Source organism: Opisthocomus hoazin, chromosome 7 (assembly GCF_030867145.1).
Source record: "Opisthocomus hoazin isolate bOpiHoa1 chromosome 7, bOpiHoa1.hap1, whole genome shotgun sequence".
Taxonomy (NCBI): domain Eukaryota; kingdom Metazoa; phylum Chordata; class Aves; order Opisthocomiformes; family Opisthocomidae; genus Opisthocomus; species Opisthocomus hoazin.
Window position 1 is genome coordinate 29,801,653 of NC_134420.1, and position 25,519 is coordinate 29,827,171.

At 38.9% G+C, this 25,519-nt stretch overlaps 1 protein-coding gene across 6 annotated transcripts in view; it reads left to right on the forward strand.

Moving 5' to 3' along the window:
* Window positions 1-25,519, forward strand: part of CKAP5 (cytoskeleton associated protein 5) — a 56,775-nt gene that overhangs the window by 16,749 nt on the left and 14,507 nt on the right. For all 6 annotated transcript variants that reach the window (XM_075425065.1, XM_075425069.1, XM_075425070.1 and 3 more), the window contains exons 5-29: window positions 1,159-1,330; window positions 2,322-2,451; window positions 2,747-2,850; window positions 3,223-3,336; window positions 3,567-3,671; window positions 6,277-6,366; window positions 6,474-6,638; window positions 7,962-8,090; window positions 8,991-9,173; window positions 9,837-9,950; window positions 11,127-11,237; window positions 12,511-12,603; window positions 14,028-14,213; window positions 14,674-14,768; window positions 16,171-16,228; window positions 16,312-16,437; window positions 16,753-16,889; window positions 17,078-17,252; window positions 17,786-17,899; window positions 20,558-20,686; window positions 21,345-21,539; window positions 22,192-22,327; window positions 23,117-23,205; window positions 24,415-24,540; window positions 25,140-25,289. In XM_075425065.1, the coding sequence (XP_075281180.1) occupies window positions 1,159-1,330; window positions 2,322-2,451; window positions 2,747-2,850; window positions 3,223-3,336; window positions 3,567-3,671; window positions 6,277-6,366; window positions 6,474-6,638; window positions 7,962-8,090; window positions 8,991-9,173; window positions 9,837-9,950; window positions 11,127-11,237; window positions 12,511-12,603; window positions 14,028-14,213; window positions 14,674-14,768; window positions 16,171-16,228; window positions 16,312-16,437; window positions 16,753-16,889; window positions 17,078-17,252; window positions 17,786-17,899; window positions 20,558-20,686; window positions 21,345-21,539; window positions 22,192-22,327; window positions 23,117-23,205; window positions 24,415-24,540; window positions 25,140-25,289 (3,226 nt within the window). The remainder of the gene's footprint in view (window positions 1-1,158; window positions 1,331-2,321; window positions 2,452-2,746; window positions 2,851-3,222; window positions 3,337-3,566; window positions 3,672-6,276; window positions 6,367-6,473; window positions 6,639-7,961; window positions 8,091-8,990; window positions 9,174-9,836; window positions 9,951-11,126; window positions 11,238-12,510; window positions 12,604-14,027; window positions 14,214-14,673; window positions 14,769-16,170; window positions 16,229-16,311; window positions 16,438-16,752; window positions 16,890-17,077; window positions 17,253-17,785; window positions 17,900-20,557; window positions 20,687-21,344; window positions 21,540-22,191; window positions 22,328-23,116; window positions 23,206-24,414; window positions 24,541-25,139; window positions 25,290-25,519) is intronic.

The window sequence follows — 25,519 nt, forward strand, 5'->3', positions numbered from 1 at the left end:
CTAAGGTTTCTGTTCTTTCTTGTGTCGTTACATTAATTGGATAATATTATGTGGGTTAGATAAGAATAACAGAATTTGCATAGGCACTTTCCCTAATATGCTCTCTCTTTTTTGAGGCATCATAGAAAAATAAATATCTTGGGCAACTAATTTGTTTATATTCTGCATTTAAGTTGTGTTGTTTCTGAGACTGGAGCCTTCTTTGCAGATTTTAATACTTAGTATTTCTTGAAGTGCTCTTGGCAATAAAATGTTTAGCACTAGAGTTTTTTGGAAAGTAAGATGTGTAAGTTTTAGTTCTCGAGCAGCCATTTTTACTAGCTTTTTCCTGTGGTACTTAGTTGGAGGAAAGCAGAAGAAAAAGTGTGATTGGTGGAAAGGTTAGTTCAGAATTCTCAAGGGAAAGAAATGCCTCTAAACCCCAAAAAATTTATAGCTTCAGAGGTGATTTAGATATGATGCTTTAAGTACTGTAGCACTTAATTACTATGAGTATGAAGAGAAAGTTCATACGTTCTCATTCAGCAGTGATTGAAAAAGGTAGTTTAGTGTATTAACTTCAACAACATGCAGAATCTGCTGACAGGGAAAGGTGATTGGCTGGGGAAACTTGTTTTGTATGTTCTTTCAGCAGCACGTATTTCAACACATGTGTGTTTTGTGTTTTCTGTGAAGATGACCCAGGCTCACTATAATTATCTGGTCCAACAAGTGGAAAAGTGACTAATGCTTTTACTGCAGTTTGCCTCCAAGGATAGACAAAGGAGATTCTATTTTGATTTAAAAAAAAAAAAAAAAAAAAAGTAGGTCATATAAATTTTGGTCTAAGCACAGTTTTTTATTCTGTCTTTTTTCTGCCCCCCTGGCAAGGGAACAGATTGAAGCAGCAGATTGGATTAAGTGCTTTGAAGTATTTCAGAAGCTTGATTTTGTAACTACAATATATGGAGGGTAATTATGATAGGGCAAATATTTTTAAATTTTACGGTAGCTTAGTAGCTTCACAAAATAATAGCTATAATAATTATTTGAGTAAATGACACAATCCCTAAAGGTGCACTGGAAGCATTTCACAGATTGTTTAAAATCAATTGTTATTTGTGGGTCACTCTGATTCCTCTCTGGACACTGATGCTATTCAATGTTTTTAAATTTCAGTGAATTTGGTTCAAAAATAATCTCATTGAAGCCAATCATTAAAGTATTGCCAAAACTTTTTGAGTCTCGGGAAAAGGCTGTTCGAGATGAAGCCAAGCTCCTTGCTGTGGAGATCTACCGTTGGATAAGGGATGCGCTGAGACCTCCGTTGCAGAACATAAATTCTGTTCAGGTAGGCAGAAAGTAGTTCCGTATCCAAACATTTGAGAAGACACTTCCATGCTCAGCCTCCCTGATCGTGTGGTGTTGGGCATTCTTAAAGTCAAAGCTGGAATTTTTCAGTAACAGCAACGTTATTTTTTAGCTTCCTGTAACTTTACCGAAAACGGTAGTTCGTCTTTCTTATTTGCAAAGAAATCATGTTCTGAATACGTGTGAAGTTGCAGGGGGAAGCATCTTATTGAAACTGAGGAAGGCATTTGAGAAGTAGAATGGTTTTTCTTGGAGACCTAACCCAAGGGCAAAGGGTTACCCTGATAAAAGACCCCTCCACTGAAAGTCTTGAAGTTGACCATTTTCCTTCGCAGTTTACTTTTTCCCAGAAGCTTTTTCCTCTGCGCAGCCCTGCAGACTTGTTCTGGCGGTGCTTAGGATGTGACTGTTCCACTTCAGGAAGTGGTATTACATTGATAGGTAACTGTGCTATTGGAGAGGGAACATTCCATTATTTTAAAACTTTGCAAATTATTTCTGTATCCTTCCCTCCTACCTGCTGGAGTTAATTGTGTTCAGGTGGAAAGCAGTAACTTGCTGGAAAAAGGTGTTGTTTAATAAAAAACAAAAACTATCTCATCAAATGTAGCTCAACATGTTTGTTTTGTTTTAGTGTGTAATAATTGTCTGTAACAGATGTTCCTTCATGCTCAGCCATTTTTATTTTAAAGCCTCTACAGAGGGGACACGACATTCTGACTGTTCTACAGTTTATTCTTATGTAAATGCTTTGCATTGATATTTTTGTTGATGATATTCCATTCTGTGGATGTACTTGGTCGAAAGCTTCTGAGCAGTGAATGTGAAGGGGAAGTCGCTTGTGGCAGAAAAAGAACATGAAAGATAGTGCTGTCTTGGCTTTGAAATGGGAAACTCCATTGCTTTCCATGAAGCGTTGCTTGTTTTGCAGTATGTACAAAATTTCTCTGATTCGATGATTCTTTTGGCAGCTAAAAGAACTGGAAGAAGAGTGGGTCAAAGTGTCATCAGCTGCTCCTAAGCAGACCAGGTTCCTGCGTTCCCAACAGGAGCTGAAAGCAAAATTTGAGCAGCAGCAGGCAGCTGGAGATGCAGATGGAGGTAAATTGTTTAATCTCTGAACTCCATTAGAAAGTATATCACTGGTATATTATTTGTGAAGCAATGCATTAAACTGTAAAGGTGCTTTAACTCAAACTGGTGCAAAACATGTGGAGTGCAGTACACAACAAGAAAATGTGGCTGGGGCAAAAGCTTTATGTGAAAGAGTATCTGTCCTTTGGAATAGCAAAATCACAACTGCTGATAATACTTTTTAAACAAGGAGTCTTAGGTGTTGCTGTAGTCTAAAATTCATTTGTCACTCTGCTTGTATTTTTCTTTCTTCTGGTTGCAGGAGATGATGATGAGGAAGAGGCGGTACCACAAGTAGATGCATATGAGTTGCTTGAAGCTGTAGAAATTCTTTCCAAGCTTCCCAAAGACTTCTATGAGAAAATAGTAAGCATAAACTTAAATACTACCCATTAATTCGATGACATTTGGAGCTAAGGAGTTTTAGCACTTGACGGCATTCTGCAATGTAGGCTCTGTTGCTACATGGGTAATAACAGATTAGTGTAAGTAAAATATAGACTATCATAAAGAAGTCTCAAAATTTGATTTACTGGCAAGAAAGATGTAATTTTAAGGAGCTGAGATGTCCTGGGAGGGACTGTATTTCATATTTCATTGTAGTTATTGATGTTAAACTGTAGGGAGACTTTGGCTTTCTTAAGATAGAATTAAATTTTAAACTCTCTGGTTTGTGGCAAGTATGCTTCTCTACAGCTGTTTGCATTTATAAGTGAACATAAATTATTTGCTCTGCAGGAAGCAAAAAAGTGGCAAGAAAGGAAAGAAGCTCTAGAAGCTGTTGAACTGCTGGTGAAAAATCCCAAATTGGAAGCAGGAGACTATGCAGACCTGGTGAAAGTTCTCAAAAAGGTAATAAAAAAACCCCAGAGTACACATATGGTGTAGTATTTTTTTGTATTTTTATTTGTATTATACTTTAAAAGTTACAGTTAAGATAATGAATAGAAAATTGTTTAGCTGGAGCAGTGGTGGAAATAACCCACTCTGTGGCCCACTGACTAGTCTAAGAAATTCTTCTAAGTCTCTGAAACTTGGATTTTCTGTTTTTAACATTGGAGTGTTTTGTTTTTTCTCTTCAGGTTGTTGGAAAGGATACAAATGTTATGTTAGTTGCTTTGGCTGCCAAATGCCTTGCTGGACTAGCTGCTGGCCTCCGAAAGAAATTTGGACAGTATGCAGGGCATGTAAGTAAAGAGTATGTACTTTTTTTCTGGCCTTATTGACGCTGGACATCTTTTCTTTTTTTGCCTGTCAAACCTTGGTATTTATCAAAGGTATTCTATGTACAATTATGAATGCTTATCTACCCTTCAATGGAGCAAACAGTGAAATATGTGCCAAGATCTCTTTATTCACATCCAGCAATGTGAAGCTTAGTATTGCAGTAAATCTTCTGTGCTAAGACAACTCTGAATTACTCTGCTGTGAAATGAACTTTATTTACGTTACCTCTTCCTGGAGATACACCCACAGAAATGCATTTGTAGGCCACAGTGGAAAAAATAGCATCTGAACCTGAATTCTACTTAGCTACTCCATGATGTAGGTTTTAGGTTTTGTGTTTTTAGGTTGTTCAGTTTTTTGAATGTTGGAGGAGGGTTGGTGGTGGGGCTTTTTATTTGTTCTATGGGTTTTGTGGTTTTGTGGTGGTGTTTGTTTTTTTTTTTGGTTTTTTTTTTTTTTTTTGGTCTGCTTTAAATAGCCAAACTACTGAGATTTTTGGTACCAAAATGTCATGGTTAGCTAGTTTAATGCTCTTCTCTGTTATCCTTTGCTACTCTTCTCTTACCGACAGCTAATAGCAGGGAATATGGGGAAGCTTAACCAGTCTAAGAAAGGGAGCTTTTTAATTAGTTGCGTTATCTCACTTGTTTCTCAAGCCTCTGTTGCTGTGTTCTTTAAGCTGCTCGATCAAATTTTTCTTGTGATAAGCAAGAGTGATGTGGGTAGAGCTTAGAGACAGAGAGAACTGATGGACCTGGCTGCTGGTAGTGTTGTGTTTTGTGATGTGTTGGAAAGTTATTGAATCTTACTGCTTCAGAAACAAAATCTCACGAACTCTGAACAACAGTTCGGACAAGGTCTCTTTCATTCTGAAAGCTGTCTGTAGTTGTAAGAAGTGTTCTTACATCTGTTTACACTTGATTTGTGCTTTAAAGGTTAACCCTCATAGCTATAGAGCTAGTACTGAAAAAGAAGAGCTTCTGAAGTAAGGGTATAGCTCAATGGTTGCCAAGCAAATGGTGTGAGAAGATTACTTTTTCAGTACTGTAATGACAGCTATGAATTGCATAATCTCAGCACTCATTTTACCAGTTCGCTTGATTTGTATGCTGGATTTGTTTACTAGTGAGGAAGATGTAGCTTTGCGTGAGAGCGGGCGTTTGAAGTGTTGTAAAACAGAACTGTTGCTAGAATTGTGGGATTATTATAAACTCTATTACTTATATTTAAGACAGTAACATTACAGTTTTCAGTCTATGTCAAAGTGAGAGTGATGAAATCAAGCATAGAACGATACTACTTACTGTAACTGAGTGCATGTGGCCTAGCTTCACTTCTGTTAACTGCCTTTAGAGCCCTGGACTGACTTTTCTCCCTGCTTCCCTCTCTCACAAAGGATATGGCTTCTAACTTCCATGTTAAAAAAATATTAATTCTAGCTGTCAGCTTCTTCCTATGACTTTGTTCTCTGTAGGGTTCATGGGTTTCTAGCACATATGAGATCTCTATGGTGCCATTCTGTATTAGTTGCAGTTTTTTTAGTGCTGAAGTCTTTGTGATCTAGGGAATTAGCAAGTTGTGGCCCAGCAAAGACAGCAGCTGAGCCTAGGTCACTCTGTGTCACAAGGGGTTAAGATTTCATAGTCAGCTTCTGAGTAGAAAGCATTATCTGTGGAAAATCTATTTTGTATTATGCAAGAGCTTATAACTTCTGTAAGGCATCAGAATTCTTCCAAACCATGAACTGTGTTATGTTTATTAAAATCTTGAAAGTAGCCTGCTTTCAACAGCTAAAAGCTCTGCATGTCTCTGGCTCACTGACTCAAGTTCTTAATATTACAGAGACCACACTTAAATGGAGCTGCTAGTATTACTGGCGCATGAGAATCTCTCCTGATTTTCTTTTTTTTCTTAATTTTATTTTTTTGTTTATTTTATTTTTCAGCAGTGACTGACTGAGCATCTAGATTGGGTGTAAATTGCTATGGAATTCCAGTATGACATAGTTTAGTGTCAGGTGTGCTTTTTCAAGGTGATAAATCCAAAATATACTGTCCCGGGAAGGATTCAGGTTGCTTTAGAACCATGGTCTTGTCAGCTGTGGGTCAGATAAGGGCAGCTTAATGAGCCATGCTGAGTGCTGTCAGGAAGCTGGGAAAGAGGGGACAATTTGTATACCTTCTTGAATTCTTACAGTACAAGAGCACAGCACTCTGCTGTGGAATTGTTTAATTCCATTCTATTACTCTGTGTTCCCGACCAGTAGAGCCAGAGTATTCATTTGTAATTATGTGAACTTGTATATCTGCCTTTTGCTTAGCTTTGCTATGAAAGTTTTCAAAAATACATACTGTTAATAGAGTGACTGGAATTAATTTAATATTGGATATCAGCCAGAATAAACTAGTTCGTACTGCTCTTGTGTATCCCTGGAGGGGGCAGCAGTGATGTTTGCATTATTTGTTTCTCTGCAAAATACCAGGCAGCAGGCTGTCAGGCTTTCCAGTTACATTAGTGAAGAGTGGATTTAGTTTTTTGTTTGTTTCTTTTCCCTTTTTTGCATAGGTTGTTCCAACAATCCTGGAGAAATTTAAAGAGAAGAAGCCTCAGGTAGTGCAGGCATTGCAGGAGGCCATTGATGCAATCTTTCTTACAGTAAGTAAGAGTGACAGTTTTCCCATTGTCTGAGAATTGGTCTCTAATTCTGATTTGCTTTTCTCTTACTTTACTTAAACTCATGACTTCTTTATCCAACACCGTAGACCACACTGCAGAACATAAGTGAAGATGTGTTGGCGGTGATGGACAACAAAAACCCAACAATTAAACAACAAACATCCCTTTTCATTGCAAGAAGTTTCCGTCACTGCACACCTGCTACTCTGCCAAAAAGCCTGTTAAAACCTTTATGTGCTGCACTTCTCAAGGTAAAGCAGGAGGAGCTCCTCTGGTATTAACTCAACCATTGGATTGTTTTGGGAGACAGACCCTTCTGGTGGTGCAAGAACTAAAGAATTCTTGTGTGCTATGTAGCCATTAGAGTCAGTTTTGACTGATGTCATACTTGAAGATGGCTGTTGGTCATGGGAACAGTTTAGTCTCCTTTTTCTTAGCTTCTCTGAAACTGAAGACTCACGAAGTTGATAACAGATTAAGACAGTGATTTGCATCTATTAGAATTCTGGGCTCTGTGCCTCTTGCTGCTTGCAGACATCTCTAGCAAGCTTTTGTTGGAATGCTACATATCGTTTACCATGAATAAAAGAACCATCATTGATTCATATACTGCAGTTACACTTACACATTTATCAGTGTAAATGATAATGATGTGTACTTTTTTCTCATTGTACAATAGCCCTTTCCTTGTTACGGGAAATATCCCTGGCTTCAGAAATCGAGATTTGAACAGAGTTGCAGAACTTCAAACTGCTTGTGAACTTTCATGGTGTTGCAGTATCTATTTAAAATAAAGCATGAATGTTTACCCTCTTCTTGTTGTGAGAAAGGCCCAAAGATGGGGAACTGCCTGTATCTGAGAAACAGTACATGTGATTGGTACACAGGTGTCCGATCTCACTTGATGGGAATAGGGGAACGTGATCTTTTTAATTCTCTGCGCAGTACTGGGAGTCATGACAATGACCAAGGCACTTGACTAAAAACAGAACTTTACTTGGGATTCCAGTGGAATTACAAAAGATAACAACTCTGGAACTTCATAATGTTGCTTTTAGCACAGTGGGGTTGGAAATGAATATTGACTTGGCAAAAGGTTTCAACAACACAGTGTCTGATTTCACAAAAACACAGAGTGTAGCAGAGTGACAAACTTATACCAACATTACCCTTATGTGCCGAGAAAGCCAGAGAGAGAGCAAGAGAAAAGATACTGCTACCCCTGGATCTAGCAGCAATCTCAGGTGGTGGGCGCATGCCTGGTGGTCAGGGTCTTCTGGTGGTAGGAGGTTCCCAAAGCATAATTCCTGATTTAGGAGTTCGCTTAATTTGAGCATCTTTATCAGTTTCTTAAGCTGGATGTTTGAGACAATTGCCCACCCTGGCCCAGAGCTGTGCAATAGGAAAACAGAAGTAAAAAACAACCTTTTTGTTTCTGCGGTGGAATGTTAAGGATTATCCTGTCTTAGGTGTAGACTTTAAAAACGGGGAAGTGAGTTATACAGGAGATGGATTTAAGAATCTCTTTAGATATGAGCTGCAAGTCGTGTGATACAAGTTGTCTTTCTCTGAAGCACATCAATGATTCTGCTCCTGAAGTAAGAGATGCTGGATTTGAAGCATTAGGCACTGCCTTGAAAGTGGCTGGAGAGAAGGCTGTGAATCCATTTCTAGCAGATGTAGACAAACTGAAGCTTGATCGGGTGAGTTTGTTACCATAAATGTTGTAAAAAATGCTCCATTTATCTATCTAAGATCCATCTTAAGCTAGAGAAGACTGAAGAGGATGCTTTAGCTAATGACTTTCAGCACAGATTTTTAGGAAATTTATTTTTTACTTAAGAGTTACTGAACAATCTAATTACAGAGGGCAATCTGAAAAGCTCTTTGTTTGTTGCTAGATTGTCAAGCATCTCTTCTTCGGTTTCCACTACCTAAAATGCACTAGTGTGCTAAGATTGCTCATTTTCATTCTTATGTAAAGCATCTGTTTGGCTTCAAGGTTGTGTTATCTATGAGGTCGATTGTGAGGTTTGGTTTTGTTTTGTGTTTGTTGTTGTTGGGTTTTTTGGTTGGTTGGTTATGGGGTTTTGTTTGTTTGTTTTTTTGAACACTTTCTCTGTTGTCTGAAACAAAATTTAGGGTTTTAGGTCACAACTACGTGGTCTAAGTCTGTATTGTTTCTGTATTACTAGACAGGATTTGATATTAAAGACTTACTTTCCAACAACAAAGTTTTCATGCTTTTGCATAAACTGAGAAGTTTGATGGTTTTATAATTTAAGAATCAGTCTTCAGAGCATCCATAAGTGTCGGGAGGGGAGTGTCAGTGCTTTCTATGTGTACAAATGCACTTCATTTTGAACTAGGAAAATTATTCTAGCAATACAGTGATGGCAGATGCCACTGACTAGTTAGCAGTACTACTGTAAGGAACACAGGATAACAGTGCTTTGTGAAGTAAACAACTTAAACTCTTCATGTTTTTTCCTGAGTAGTCAAGTTTGAGCCACTGCTCTGAAGGGACACTGTACATCCACTTGTGGTAGCTAAATAGCTTCTTTCTTGCCCCCACCCTGCCTTTCTTTTTAACTGCTTGTCAGATTAAAGAATGTGCTGAGAAGGTAGAACTGGTTTATGGTAAAAAGACAGGAGGAGCTGCTGAGAAAAAGGAAGGCAAGCCTACTAGTGGAAAGACCCCTGCTCTTTCAGGGACTGGTGGAGATAAAGAAACAAAAGATGCAGCAACCAAACCAGGACCACTGAAAAAAGCACCCACTGTGAAGGTAAGAGAGATTGCCAAGAGGTTGTCTGTGATTGCATCGAATAGTTACTTATTGAAGATCAGAGGTGGCCTGTTGAACATCTCCTTCCACTGGGGAATCGCTGTCCTTCCGTAGAAGTAGGTGAGCCCAACAACAAAAAGAATCTGGGACTTTTCAAGAATGCACTTGATGAAATCTCACTTTTTAATGATAGAAACCATCATGTCATTTATGTCTTAATACCAGATTTTGATATTGAAATAGTGATAGACTGCTGGAGGCATTCAGAGGAGTCCCAGATGTTGTAACATTAGTGTGCTCTGTGGTGTAGTAATATGTGGCTGATTTTAAAAATCTGTTGATACCCTGGTAGCCTGGAGAAGAGACACAATTTGCAAGTTTAATGAATTCGGTATTTCCTGAATCTTCACAAATATGTACGTTCTTTCTCTTCTCATCTTTCGTTGTCTTGTGTGTCCCCGTTACTGTACATGTTTCATAAAACAAGTCTGAAAGCAACATGTGAATTAAATAAGCTGTAGAAGAAAACTATTCTTTGCCTGCAGCTGTTATGGTACTAGAGAGATACATATTTTTCTACGTGTGGAAAAAAAACAGTTCTTTTAGTATCTGATCAACGAGAGATCTATTTGATCTTAGCTAACTTGTCCATTTCCTTTCTAGTCTGGGGGCCCACCCAAGAAAGGCAAACCGGCTGTAGCTGCAGGTGTGGGAGGTGCTGGGCCTAAAGGCAAAAAGGGTCCCGAGACCAAGGAAATATTTGAATCGGAGCTCTCTGTAAGTATTCTGCTATTCTATGAAATACGAAATCCTCTGTATAAGTAGCTTTGGTTAATCAGCTACTACAGATTTTTTTTTTTTTTTTTCTTATGACAAGAGAAAGCAGTACATTTAAATAAATAGTATTCATAACCAGTAAAATGGTGTATTTGCCAGAATATATCAAACATCCTATTCTTCAAGCTGTTGTTGGTACCGGGACATAGAAGACAGTAAACAATAGATCATGGTAATACAATAGGGTATATCATACTGTCTGTCTCTGAAGTAGGAACAGATGAAAGAAGCGACAATATGACTACTTTATATGTAATTTAGGATGCATGATTTGCTGAAGGTGTCTCGTGTTAAAAGGTTGAGAATACAGTATTCTGGAGCTGACATTGAAATCTGAAGTATAGTACAACAATAATTAAATGAACTAATGCAACTTTATTCTGTGCTGTTCATATTAAGTTACACTTCAAGAAAATAATTTAATTCTGCATGTTAATTGAGCACCTACCCATCTTCTTGCTAGGGAACCAGGTAAACTAAGGTATCTGTAGGTCAAACAGTAACAAAAAGCTATGAAAGCTTTGCTAGATGTATCATCATGTTTTTTGGACTGTTGGTTTAGAGTGTTGCTTAGAATGAATACTTTCCGTTATGTATCCAGTTTGTATTGCTAGTTATACAGTGGAAAATGAGTATACTCTTCCTGGAGATGATAAAGACACCAGTGAAGCAAGGGAACTTTTTATCACTTTTCATCTACTAAATAAATAACTTCAATTCTTTGTTTTGCTAAAATGGATGCAGAAGATAAGTCTTCTCCCATCCACCCTCGTCAACCACTGATTTATTGCTGTGAATGTTTATTCACACTTAATACAAAATTATCTTGCAAATTTTAGGCCACCTCTACTTGATTATTTTTGACTATCTGCACAACTTAACATACTTTTCAGGGATTACTTTCCTGTTGCAGTACAATTTAGCAGCTTCCTAAATTCATAAGGCCCCTAAATTAAAATCTATACAAAAGCTTTCAACGTACAACGGAAAACTTTTCATATTTTGTAAATCCACCACAGTGCAAGGGTCATTCCAGTATATTACCTATCCTTAAGGCTGCTGCCCCCCTCCGAAGGGATACAGTGGAGTGTTAACTGTGTTCTGCTCTTTCTGCAGATAGAAGCATGTGAAGAGAAGGCTGCTGCTGTCCTTCCAGCTTCTTGTATTCAGCAGTTGGACAGTGGTAACTGGAAAGAGAGGCTTGCCTGCATGGAGGAGTTTCAGAAAGTAAGTTTGTAGCAGCTGATAAGAAGAGAGAGGGGTAGGGAAAGAGAAACTAAGCAATAATTTCTTTAGCTTTTTAGGCCTCGTAACCCTTTTAAAAGGCATACCAATAGTAGTGATATGTCAGCACTTCAGACACATTAACCAATACTTGCAAAAGACAAGTGGCTTAAATGGTTTAAACTAGCTCTTGCTCCATAACAGTAGCGGAATATGTCTTATAGTTTAATGTGGATAGTTATGCTCTTGTCAAATATTTGTATATGGATTGAGGATGCATGGAGTTCTTATTAAAACACAAAGTAATTCTAAAGCTTAGTCTCAAAGATAACTGGGGTTAAAAAGTTTTGCAATGACTGGGCAAAACCAGTTGCGAGTAAGTCCCTACTGGTTGCATGTTAGGCAGCAATTGATTATAACACTAAAATTTCAGTTGGCAAATAGTTGATGTTTGAAGCCTTATACAATACCAGCAGTCTTCACAGCTGGTGGCGAGTGCTCCATGTAGTCACAAACAAAAGAAGCATCAGTTGTTACTCAAATGTGAAGTCTAGCTTGCTTCTCATTTTATCTGTCATAAGACCTTTGAAAGTTCACGTTCAAAAAGGTGTCAGCTGTAGATGTACAAATACATACTCCTACACCATTACAGCTGCAACTGAGTCTTAATATTTTAGTGGAAAAGGTGACTAACAAATTATGAAATGGTGCCTGTTTGCACTGAAATGCTGCTGCAGAAGCCAGCTTTATTCAAGTGCAAAGATGTTACAGTTTCAGTGCAACGGATAAGCCTAACAACAAGTAAAAACAGTAATTTAGATTATTCAGGCTTTATCTCTGCTGTGTAGTCAGCATTCCAATGTAAAAGGTGCACAGTATACTTAATCTCTTTTTTTAAAAAAACAAAACGGAAAAAAACACCAAAAAACAAGGTAGCAGCTTGGGGTTTGGTATGGAATTTATTTTTTTCAGTGAAGTGTTTAATTCTGAGTGCTGGAATGCCCAATAGTGGTGGTAAAGACACTGGTGGACACTTGCAAAGAACATACAAAGTACAGCGATGTGAATGCTGTAGGTTAAATGTTGACTCAGTACTTGTAAAATGGACTTCTTGTAAAAGTGGGTGTTGTAGTAAGGCTCTTTAGATAATATTCTTGCACTGAGAATTTCTGCAACTTAGCTCAGTATTAAGAAAATATTTACAGGTAACTTCTGTTTGTGTGTTGGGTCTTGTATCACTTGTGACCCACTGGCTAATTTGATATTTATCCTTTAGGCTGTTGAGCTTATGGAGAGAAGTGAAATGCCTTGCCAAGCTCTAGTAAGAATGCTAGCCAAGAAACCTGGTTGGAAGGAAACAAATTTTCAGGTAACACATTATCCTTCAGTAACTAACAGTCCATTTTTGTTACTTAATGCCAGCTGTGTTTCCAGCTAAAAGACTGTCGTCAGTGACATATACGTACCCACAGCCTGACCACAGTTGTATCTGTAGTCAGCGAGAATATAAACTCTGAAATAAGGTTTTATTTCTATTGGCAGATGAGACTTGGAGACAACATTTGAACATATCTACATGTGTATGTGTGTGCGTGCGTGTACCTGTGAGGATATGCGTATGTACGTGTGTATATACAAAGTTCTAGAAGTAGACAACGGCTGCCCAGTATTACTGATTATGTATGTATACTTGCATATAGATGTAAAAATATGTATTTGTGTGTATATGCAAGATTTGTGTGCATAATTGCACAAAACCGAGAAGTGGGCCCATGTGAACCTCATGAGGTTCATCAAGGCCAAGTGCAGGGTCCTCCCCCTGGGTCGGGGCAACCCCCAGTATCAATGTGGGCTGAGGGACAAAGGAATTGAGAGCAACCCTGCCGAGAAGGACTTGAGAGTGCTGGTGGGTGAAAAAGCTGGACGTGACCTGGTAATGTGTGCTCACAGCCCAGAAGGCTAACCGTGTCCTGGGCTGCATCAAAAGCAGCATGGCCAGCAGGTCAAGGGAGGTGATTCTGCCCCTTTACTCCACTCTGGTGAGACCCCACCTGGAGTCCTGCGTCCAGCTCTGGAGCCCTCAGCAGAGGAAAGACATGGACCTGTTGGAGTGGGTCCAGAGGAGGGCCACAAAAATGATCACAGGGCTGGAACACATCTCCTATGGGAAAAGGCCAAGAGAGTTGGGGCTGTTCAGCCTGGAGAAGAGAAGGCTCCTGGGTAGACCTGATTGCCGCCTTTCGGTAGTTAAAGGGGTCTTATAAGAAAGATTGGGACAAGCTTTTTAGTAGGGCCTCTTGTGACAGGGGGTAATGGTTTTAAACTAAAAGGAGGTAGATTTAGACTGGATGTAAGGTAGAAATTTTTTTACAATGAGGGTGGTGAAACAGCAGAACAGATTGCCCAGAGAGGTGGTAGGTGTCCCATCCCTGGAAACATTCAAGGTCAAGTTGGATGGGGCTCTGAGCAACCCGATCCAGCTGGTGATGTCCCTGCTCGTTGCAAGGAGGTGTTGGACTAGGTGACCTTTAAAAGTCCCTTCTAACCAGAACTATTGTATGATTCTATATACAAGTGTGTATGTATGTATAATACCTATTTGTGTAATCAAATGTTGTGTTTGTCTTACATGTTCAAATGTGTGTATACACACATTTTCTGTATACATTTGTGTTTAACCACAAATACGTATATTTTTATATAAATATATCTCTGTAAATATATAGAACAAAAAAAATTGGTCTAAAATACGTGAAGACATGAGTAACTTCTTTGCTGTTATGGACATTCCAGGTGATGCAAATGAAACTGCATATAGTTGCGTTGATTGCACAGAAAGGAAACTTCTCCAAAACTTCAGCACAGGTTGTGCTGGATGGTCTCGTAGACAAGGTGGGTGATGTGAAATGTGGGAGCAATGCAAAAGAAGCCATGACAGCAATAGCAGAGGCATGTCAGTTGCCATGGACTGCTGAGCAGGTGAGTGAGCAGCAAAGGTATACTTCCAGTAAATAAAATCAGAAGCATTATGTAGGGTGTTCTTTCAGTCTGAGGAGAAAATCCAAAATATTTGATTTTTTTCTGTTGCCTGAAAGTGATTTGTTTGCTCTCAAGATACCTAAGGCAGAATTTAAATACAAGTTCCTCCAAAAGAGGAAAGAACGAGTAGTGAATCAGTATTTTTAAATACCGCTAAAGGAGGTACAGATCGATAATACAGTTATCTCTTGTTGCCTGTAAGTACTTCAGTAACTTCTGGTTCAGTTGCAGTTGTATTCTGCTACAGTGACACAACAAATTTTTCCTCTGATGTTACCCCAGCTGTATCTGTTCACTTGCCATGCCTTGTGTTTTTTGCAGGTGTCTTCATTCCTTTATTACAGTGATTTGTCACCTGGTTTGCCAGTGAAAATTTACACCTAACTGTCTTCTGTTACAGCTTGTGGCTATGGCTTTCTCTCAGAAGAATCCTAAAAACCAGTCAGAAACTTTGAACTGGCTCTCAAATGCCATTAAAGAGTTTGGTTTTTCTGGGTATGTCTTTTAAGTAAATTGCTAAGAGAAACTTGAATGAAAATGTTTCTAATCTAGGATGAAGAATCTGTTCTTCTCTGTCAGATTGGTCTGAAGAGAATGGCTGCATCTTGTTCCTTAAACTCTGATGCTAGCTCTGTCAGGTGCTCTTCTAGCTCTAAATGTGTAAATGAAAGTAACTGACATTACTAATAGGATAGGATACTAGTACACTACTAGATGCTTTATTCATCACTTGTCCTTCTCTGAAGAGCATTTTTCTTAAACTTGATACACTATAGGAGTGGGCTGGGCAGGGAGCTGTGTATTGTATGTCTGTTGTTCCTGTTCTACTTGGATACACCTACACCCAGGTGGATTGGTGTATTTTGTAGTTTAAAAAACCAAAACCTGACAGCCTACAGGAAGAGAACATACCAACACACTTACTGCTCTCCTTGGGAGCGATTTTGAAGGTGATAACAGGATGAAGTTGTAGCAAACAAAACAGTCATTACTGGATCTGGCGCTGTATGGGTAAGAAATGGATTCTCCAGAACCAGTAGTAGCATTCCTAAATTTTTAATCACCAGTCTCTTAACTGAATGTGGTCAAGCATATGTAGTAGTTTACTCCCCAGAACAAAATTTCTAAGCAGTGAAGGCTTCCAAGTATTAATTTATTTGACTACTTGAGCAGTTACTATGCCTGTCCAAGTTGTTTTGCAGCTATTAAATGGATAGTAACGTTGATTAAGTCTGGGAAAAAAAAGTTCTCTTCTTCAGTAAATTCCCCAAAACTCATGTATTTCCAGCAGCATAATCTGCTTGTAGATACAATACTAGAACAGCAGTGTTTGAGGCTGCACAAAGGAAGCTTCTGTGATTGCCTGTTTTCTCTTCTATTGAACTCAATGGTGGTATAGAAGATTCCATAATCTAAACTTTTCTTTTTTTCTCTTGTAATTTTTGTTTTTTAAATTTGTATTTTTTTCTGGAAGATCCTGAAGCAGGCTAACAAAAAAAACCCTCACCTTTATTGTGTAGCCATGTGTTAAGTGCTTAAAATTATTCTAGACTCATCCCTCAGGATTTCAATTCTAGCAGTCATATGGGTGATGTAGTTTAAGAAACTTTCCAGCTGTAATAATAGCAATCTTTCATATAAATTATTTTAGGTTTACTGTATTGATTTTCATAGTAGGCTATTCCCCAAACTGATGTCTTTCAGTAATTACTTAAATAGCTACCGTCTACACTGTGCCTGTGATATTATTTTAGAACTGCAAATGTCTTTGTTTAGAAGTGGTATGAATCTGCTCTCAGTGCATTTTTTTCTTCCTTCAGCGTATTATGATGATTTTGTTTCTTGTTGGTGTTTCCTGGGGTACGTTTTACTTATGGGGGATATCTTTTTCCTGCAGACTGAATGTCAAAGCTTTCATCAGTAACGTGAAGACAGCTCTTGCTGCAACTAACCCAGTGAGTAAATTTAGAATTTTAATCCTGAATTATTGCCAATCCGTAATTTTGAAGGCTGAGTGCTTTTGTCTTCTTCCTGTCAGGCTGTGAGGACTTCTGCTATTACCTTGCTGGGAGTCATGTATCTTTATGTAGGACCTCCTTTGCGAATGTTCTTTGAGGATGAGAAGCCAGCCCTTCTGTCCCAGATAGATGCAGAATTTGAGAAGGTATGAAGTATAGTTCTCTGACTACCAAGTATCATTAAAACTACTTGGAAACTTCAGTAGCTGGAATCTGTAGTAATATTGTGGTCTAACCTGTGTTTTTGTAAGTGAACCAGATTTTTTAAGACGGCTTACCAAAGCAGCTGCAAACTCATTATGTCTAGCTATGTCAATAGTCACTTTTTTCATGGCAACCTTCAAAATTTTCTGGTTTTTTTTTGAATAGCATAATACGTTAGAAGTCTTATCGCCTTGAGACAGTGCATTCGTATCATGCAAGTGTAAAATAGCTGTTTATGATTTTTGTGTTGCTTGCAGATGCAAGGGCAGACGGCACCAGCCCCAACTCGTGGCATTTCCAGGCACAGTGGGGGAGGTGGGGATGATGGTGAGGAAGAGGAACAGGAGGATATTGGAAATGATGTTGTGGATCTCTTGCCAAGGACAGATATTGGGTAGGTTTATGTTTTACAACCTGAAGACATACTTCCACTGCAGTTCAAAACTTTGTGTTTATAAACACTAAACTTTATGTTTATAAAAACTTTCTAAGCAGAAATCTGTGATGCTAAAGCACTAAAATACCAAAAGACATTTAACTGAGAAAATGGGCTTTTTACTGTTGGATTTTTTTGTTTTACAGTGATAAGATTACAGCTGAACTAGTGTCTAAGATTGGGGACAAAAACTGGAAGATCAGAAAGGAAGGTCTAGATGAAGTGACGAGCATAATAAATGATGCTAAGTTCATACAGCCAAACATAGGAGAACTTCCAGCTGCTTTGAAGAGTCGTCTCAATGACTCAAATAAAATCTTGGTATGTTATGCAAAATCCTGTTTCAGCTGTTTCCAGCTTAGAACTTAAGACAAACTGCTTATGATTTCTGAACCTTGCATGTTACTCAGTCTGTTACAATGTGATGAGATCAACAGTTGGTAAACAGTGAACTGTGTATTTCTAGATCATAGATTTGCTTATTTTTATTAATATTTGCCTTTGTTTTAAAAAAAAGCCTTCCAAAAAGGGAAAATCTACCTCTACTCTGAATGTAATGTAAGCATATCTAAATCCAAACAAACAAAAATTAAGTTTGAATAATTGCTCTGCTTGTCACAGAAGTGAAGCGTCCCTTGTTTGAAAATATTTTTAGTGAACTTCACTTTACTCAGAAAGTAGAAATTTTATTTTATCTGTGTGATGAATTTGAAGTCTGGAATAGGTATTATTGAGCAGGCATTCTAAAGTAAAAGGCTAAGTATACGGCAGTGTTACTTTTCCTGGTACGACTTGGAGTTTTGCACACGTAGTTGTAACAGTGTTTTATTCAAAGCTTTTCTGTTTATGTGCAGGTGCAGCAAACACTGAGCATTCTTCAGCAGCTAGCAACAGCAATGGGCCCCAATATCAAACAGCATGTGAAAAATTTGGGCATTCCTGTCATTACAGTCCTAGGAGACAGTAAGGTAGGACACTTACCAAGATCTCTTTCCTTTTTGCTGCTCGCTATCTGAGAATAACTATTGCTGTTTGGACTTGCTTTTGAGAAGTGGACGGTGATTAAAATTTCTTTGGAAGCTTACAAATTTTTTTGATAGGTTCTTCCCTAAATGACAACTTATTATCTAAATATGAATTTTTGCCTTAATATATATTCTGCCTGAGATTTATTCTCCTGCTTGTAAATAAACCCAGTTGCTTTTTAAATGAACTGTGGTGACTGTATGCATGCTTCTAATGCTGGAAATGGACTACATTAGACGTTAATCAGATTTGCTTGGTGAAGTTGCTTATAGGACTTTTGTTTTTTTAGCCCGTCAGTGTAGATTCCAGCGTACATTGTTGTCTTTGTGTCACTGTGCAGGAGACCTTTGAACTGTAGGTAGAAACAGAACACTCACAACTGACACTGAAGCTTGTGTGATGTCAGTGTTGAGCTTGTCAAGATGCAATGTCAAAATCAAAGCTAGGACCATGGGAAAGAACTATTTGAAGCGATGGGGGAAGGAGGCTTGGGAAGATCACAGAATCACAGAATGTTAGGGGTCGGAAGGGACCTCTGTGGGTTATCTAGCCCAACCCCCCTGCCAAAGCAGGGTCGCCTACAGCAGGCTGCACAGGACCTTGTCCAGGCGGGTCTTGAATATCTCCAGAGAAGGAGACTCCACAACCTCCCTGGGCAGCCTGTTCCAGTGCTCCATCACCCTCAGAGTGAAGAAGTTCTTCCTCATGTTCAGACGGAACTTCCTATGCTTCAGTTTGTGCCCATTGCCCCTTGTGCTGTCGCTGGGCAGCACTGAAAAGAGTTTGGCCCCATCCTCCTGACACCCACCCTTGAGATATTCATAGGCATTTACAAAGTCCCCTCTCAGCCTTCTCTTCAGGCTAAACAAGCCCAGCTCCCTCAGCCTTTCCTCGTAGGAGAGATGCTCCAGTCCCCTCACCATCCTTGTAGCCCTCCGCTGGACTCTCTCCAGTAGCTCCTCATCTTTCTTGAACTGGGGAGCCCAGAACTGGACAGAGTACTCCAGATGGGGCCTCACTAGGGCAGTGTAGAGGGGAAGGAGAACCTCCCTCGACCTGCTGGCCACACTCCTCCTAATACATCCCAGGATCCTATTAGCTTTCATTAGCTTTCTTGTCAGCCAATGATGCAATGTCTTGTGCCAGAAGTCACAGGCAATTATCAGAGGTGGCATACTTTGCATGTATCTACTCTGAATGCGAGTAGGAAAAAGAGTAGAAACTGGACTTGATGATCTTAGAGGTCTTTTCCAACCTTCATGATTCTATGATTCCACCTGTCCCAAGCAATGGAAAGACTAGGACTGGTCCTAGGTCTAGATAAAAAGTCTTAGTTCAAATTGTTTTCTCATTAAGAGTCTTAAAGAACTGAGGTTTGACATGATTAAGTTGGCTGCTTCTTTTATTCACCTGTTATCTTGAGGAAACAGCAAGCTCCCTTCAGTTCCAAGTAGGTGGTTTAAGAATAACATCAACTGCGATTATCTGTTACTGAAATATATAATACAAATGTTGCTTATAAGCCCTATAATGCTGACAGAGGATTGTATACTCATTCAAACATTGTTACAGGAGCAACTTTTTTGATGTAATGCAAGATTTACCCACTTTATCCAATCACTAGAGTTTTACAGCCCTACTTTGAAATGTTAATAGTGGACCCACTGAATAGTTGAGGAAAATCAACAGCTTGTAGCATGAGTGAAGATAAATGAAGTTCAGGTAATGGGAACTAAGGCCTCGTCAGAGAGGCTGATGAGCATGTATTTACCTGTAGCACGTGATTTGTTTCTTTTCCTCAGTGAGATTAAAGATGGGACAAGTTATTTGCAAGGATGCTCACTTCTTGTTTATGTACATGCCTGGATGTTATCTTTGCATTTAAAATAGATTCATACTAAAGCTAAATGAGTCTGTTACAGTATCAGCTTGCTTCAGAAATTTATCCTACAGGAGAGTGTCATGTGTAGAGTCATGTCTATGCTAATAACATTTTGAAGAATCGTGGTTGTTAAGTATTCTCATAACTTCACATGGCTGCTTCAGAAAATGGTACCATTCTAAATTTTGCTTGGATAAAAACACAGAAGATGGAAATTGGTAGGAGTTAGAGGGCTCCCCTGTTTCTGACTTGACTTTTGCTCATCTGTGTCCTAAATAAGAGTTCCCTAATAACAGGCTTCATAACCCACTTGCCTTGATTTATGAATGTGATGTCTATTTTAAGCATTACATAAACTACTAACCTTATTCTTTCACTTGTTTGATAGTTAGGAGACTCCCAAAATTCTCATCAATGAATGGCAGCAGGTACAAAGTGCTTTTAAAGATACCTTTTGTCCTTCTTTATTCAACTTCCCTTTAAAAGTGATGGTAGATAAGTATAGTGTTTGATTCGGTGGTTTCTGCAGCTGATACCATCCCTAAAACTAAATTCTTCTGTCTTGGACTTCTCAAGCTGTGAATAAAAGTAGAGCTTTCAAAGCCTGTGATGTAGAAGCTTTTTGCTTGCATGGGAAGGGTGAATCTATTGTGTCTCCTGTTGTAATCTTCTGACCCCTCTTTAGGATTATTCTTCTTAAATCTTGTTCTTGCTACAGAATAACGTTCGTGCTGCTGCCCTAGCAACTGTGAATGCCTGGGCTGAACAAACTGGCATGAAAGAGTGGTTGGAAGGGGAGGACCTGTCTGAAGAGCTCAAAAAAGAAAATCCTTTCCTAAGGCAAGAGGTAGGCTTCTGTTAAGTATACGTTTCCTTAATGTGTGCCTAATCAAAATAACCTTACTTGCTATGGACTATGTTTTTCTATGCAGACTGAACTGACACCATGCTACCGTTATATGAGTAAACAAGTAGCTATGTCTTCATACTGACATAATATTGTTAAACCTCAAAAGGCTAATGACAGGCTTTCTTTTCCTGCATGATAGCTGTTATTCAGATTTTAGTGCCTCCAAAATGAAATTTTGTCTGTTTTGATTAGCATTTTAAGAGCTAGTGTGTTTTCTCTCAAATTAATCCCATGATAATGAAGGCCAGAACTGAAGTGGAGGCATTATAATATGCTTGAGGTTGATGAGACTGCACAGGCTGTTTCTTCCTTTTGAAAGTAACACTAGAATCTCATCTGCACTTCTAAGAGACCAGGCTGCAAGTTTTGAGATAGCTGTGTATTAACATACTATACTTAATTTTTAAATTTTTTTTTTTAATTGCTGACATGAAAGTTGATGTTGGTTAAGAGTATGTGTCTGAACAAAGGTTGGGGGTGGGTTTTTTTCCTACTTACATAGAAGTATGTGAAGGACTACTATTCAAGCTTTTGTGGTCTGACAGGGCACTGTGAGCGCTTCTGCAAAAACTTTTATTTTAAAACTTTCTTTCAGCTTCTTGGTTGGTTGGCTGAGAAGTTGCCTGCACTCCGTTCTGTTCCTTCTGACCTACTCTTGTGTGTGCCTCATCTGTACTCCTGCCTTGAAGATCGAAATGGGGATGTGCGTAAGAAGGCTCAGGATGCCCTGCCATTCTTCATGATGCATCTTGGCTTTGAGAAGATGGCAAAAGCCACTGGCAAGCTGAAGGTATTTCTGTCACTAGAATTAGATAATGTGACCTTGAATGAGTGGATATTAACAAGTCACATGCACGATCTCATGATATGCTGCCTTGAGTCACGTAAGCTTGTCTGCATTGAGCATTTTCAGGAGGGCTGAAAATAGCACCGGGAGTCCATGAGTTAGAGCTTTCTTTCTTTCTTCACAAAGACTGCTGACACCACAGCTTTAATATTGAGGAGCTTGATGTTTATTTACTTGGCTTTTCTTCTGAAACGATCTACCTGCAGATAGCTTCCATACCAGTTGCTGTCAAGCTGTATGCCCTTGAACATGTGCTTTAAGATGTCTTCTAGCAATTTAGTGTATCTTACGGACCTTGCGTGCTGAATCACTGTTAGGGCACTCCATTAACATCATAGGACTGCTCACCTACAACAGACTTGCTTGTTCAAATGTTTCCCATAGGTCTTGAAGAAGAAACTTAATGGAAAGGTGTTTTATCTCAGAACAGAAGTGTCTGAAAACATCGATGCTTTAAGATAAGCGTCCTGGAAGATGCTAAACAGAGAATAGCTTGTTTCAAACTACTGTCATTTCCCTTGTCTGTGGCATGTATTAGTAATCAGCATCACCAATCTTTCTGAATTTATCACTCCTCCCCCGTTCTGTTCTCTAGCCAACTTCCAAAGACCAGGTACTGGCCATGCTTGAGAAAGCCAAAGCCAACATGCCAGCCAAACCAGCCCCTCCTGCTAAAGCATCTTCCAGAGTGGTAGGGGGAGCAGCTCCAGCCAAATTCCAGCCTGCATCAGGTAAGCCCTTAAATTCTAGGAAATGACTAAGAAAAGGATGGTTTTTGAAGCTTTTTGACATGCCAGAGGAAGAAACATATTTAGCAGGAGAAAAGGGTTACAGCACAGTTAGAGTTGCAAATAGCTGGTAAACCTAGTGAGTTCTGTCTGCAGTTCTGGTCTTACCTGCAGTTGAGTCAACTTCCAGTGTAGGAGGGTTTTTCTTTTCCACGCAACCATCTGTTAGCTGCTCTTTGAAAATATCTGCTTGGTATTGAAGCTAAAACCCACGGACTAGGGGGTTTGTTTTTTTTAATACTAATCTGATTTTAACATAACATTTTTTAAAATGTTTTCACGTTAATTTTTATCTGGACTATTTCCTCAGTGTGGTTCACTGTGGGGCTACCAGAGTGCTTGTACTGATGCAAAAGAGAGGGTAACAGGATTAAGGGACAAGCTATTTGAAGAAGCAGTCCTGCTGAAGAAGTCCTCTCTGCTGGGGCTAGCTTGACTGCTCAAATTGGGTGCAACTACAGCTGTAGACATTAGCCTGCACAGTATATGTGTGTGTGCACTTTTAAATTGCTTTGATAATGACAAATTTGCTAACTTATTATGATCTAAACGAAACCTTTGTATGTTAATGTGCTATTTAGGGAACTCCTTTTATGGGTCTAAAATTCTCAGACCTCTGTGTGATAAGTGTATTGTATCCATGAACAGTTTTTCTTCTGTCCTAAGAATGGAAAACTGTGCTGACCTAAAACAGGCGTTTTGGTAGTTTGAAGTGGTCTATTGTTTCTCCAGCACTTGCTGAAGATTCGGGGTCCAATACGATGGAATCAAAGCCTGATCCCAAAAAAGCCAAAGCAGGAGGAGCCTCCTCTAAAGCTAAGGTATATTGATTTCATGTTGTATAAAATCAGTTCTTTGAAGTTGATAGCTGTAGTTTGTTAATGTATTATAGGTAGAAGAGCATAGCCCTTGCTTGAGACTGCTTTTACTGAGAATCTTTATACTTGTCCGAGTTCTGAGAAGTGTTCCCATATCACTCACTTAATTGCTACTTTTGTCATTACCTATTTAATTCTTAAAGTGTCTGTTGTCAAAAATGTGGTCTTGTGAGCAGCTCTGTTGTAAATCTGCTTGGTCTCCTTGATTTCATGCTGTTGAGAATTCATTCTTACCAGTGCAGTTCCAAGGTTATACTTTGAACAGTAATTTTGAACCAGTGTATCAAAAAAATTGATCTCTCCTTTACAGTATGAAGGGTAAAATGTTCTCAATCTCCATGCAAAAAGGGAAGGAAGGTACTTAAGTTCATGATGATAATCTCAATTGGTTACCTTTGAATTTATGGTTAGGTTTTTCTGTTGCTTTATGTTACAGTAATTTTTTTGCTATTATCTTGTAAGATTGTCCTATGTGTATAACTAAAAAAACCACCAAATTGTTCTACAGTCCTGTTGCCTCCATTCTCTATAGTGCTGTAATGACAACATTTGATGTAGGTCTGGAATCATGGCAGGAAGGAATGGAATGAACATTGAAAGATGTTGTAGATTTGCCTAAGTCAATGTATTTTTCTGTCAAAACTCTGTTGCTAGAGTTAATGCCTTTGCTGTGAACGCATTAAAAAGTTTGGAACGGTAACTCTTAAGAGTAAATAGCTGTCTAACAACAAAGCCTTTTCTATGGCTTATTTACAGCAGTCACATGTTAATAGCAGTGTGTCCAAGGGCAATACCAGCCTGTCCAAAGCTAATACGAGCCTCAGCAAAGGCAGTACCAGTCTGACAAAGAGCAAACCTATCAAACAGGTACCACACTGGGTTTTAGGGATGTGTGGGTGACTAGCACACTGGTTGAGAGTGGTGTGTCGTATTTCACAGGGTACTACTGAGCGCACACTGTCATGGGTATTGCTTCCACAGCAGCAGCAGAGCACATACTTCTAAAATTCTAATCAACATTATTCCTCCAGCTTCTCTCTGGCTTTCGTACACGTAGGCAGCATGAGGTTGGCTAGTATCTAATGCTTGCAATTGATGGGACTGAGGCTTATATATGTCTTGTGTTGCCTGTTAATACCTTGGTTTTTTCAGGGTGTACAGGGGAAGAAAGTGCTAAGCAAGCCTAACTTGAAGGAAGACGATGATAAATCAGGTCCTATTTTTATCATAGTCCCAAATGGGAAAGAACAGAGGATGAAAGATGAGAAAGGTCTGAAGGTGAGAAAAATTCAAATGTATTCACAAGTTTTGAAGGAATGTAATCTTAACATTCTTTTGGTTTTTAATTTAGATTTAAACATGCTATAAGCATGGAAGTGCTAGTCTCTGTCCATCGCTTGGATTGATTATCTGGTTCTTCAGTTAACTTTCACAGGCTAATATCTGACTTACTGTGGTGTTTCTTACCCGATTTCCGAATTTTGAGTGTTTATACACTCTCATAAAAGCCAGCGGTCTTTTTACAACTTCCGAGAGATGGTCTTCAGTTGTGAAGTATCATCAAGTTTTTACCTGAGAATAGCTGCCTAATTTCAGAGTTCCAGGACACATTGTAAATGCTTTTAACATACTTACTTTGAACAGCCCCGCTTATCAAGCTTGTCTTTTGTAAGGGAAATTCTGTTATTTAAAAAATGCATGTTATTTGTAACTTGCTAGTAAATAGGCCTATCTGTAGCTTGAAAACAACTGCTTTAATGAAGTGATAGTAATTAAGATAATGGCCTAAAGGTAACCGCTCCACATAGAGAAGACTTTTCAGGTAAACCATGGTGAACGTATTGCTTGCTTTGAACTGCAAACGCTTCATTTTACAGGTATTGAAGTGGAATTTCACTACTCCCCGTGATGAATATATTGAGCAGTTAAAAACTCAGATGTCCAGTTGCGTGGCCAAATGGCTACAGGATGAGATGTTTCATGCAGACTTTCAGCACCACAACAAAGCACTGGCTGTTATGATTGAGGTGAGTTTGGATCTGTGGTAGTAGATGACATTGTATAGAATTACTCTCTGCTATGAAAGAATCTGCTTGAATTAAAATAAAATAGGAATTCTCTTGGGGAGCCAGGGGTCATTGTTCTGTGAGGTTGAAACTTTATATAGAAATAATTTTCAGGGGCAGGGTGAAGTTGGTGGTAATGTTGTTTCTTGGAAGAAGGGAAAATTTCCTCACTGGAGACTTCTCGTAGAATT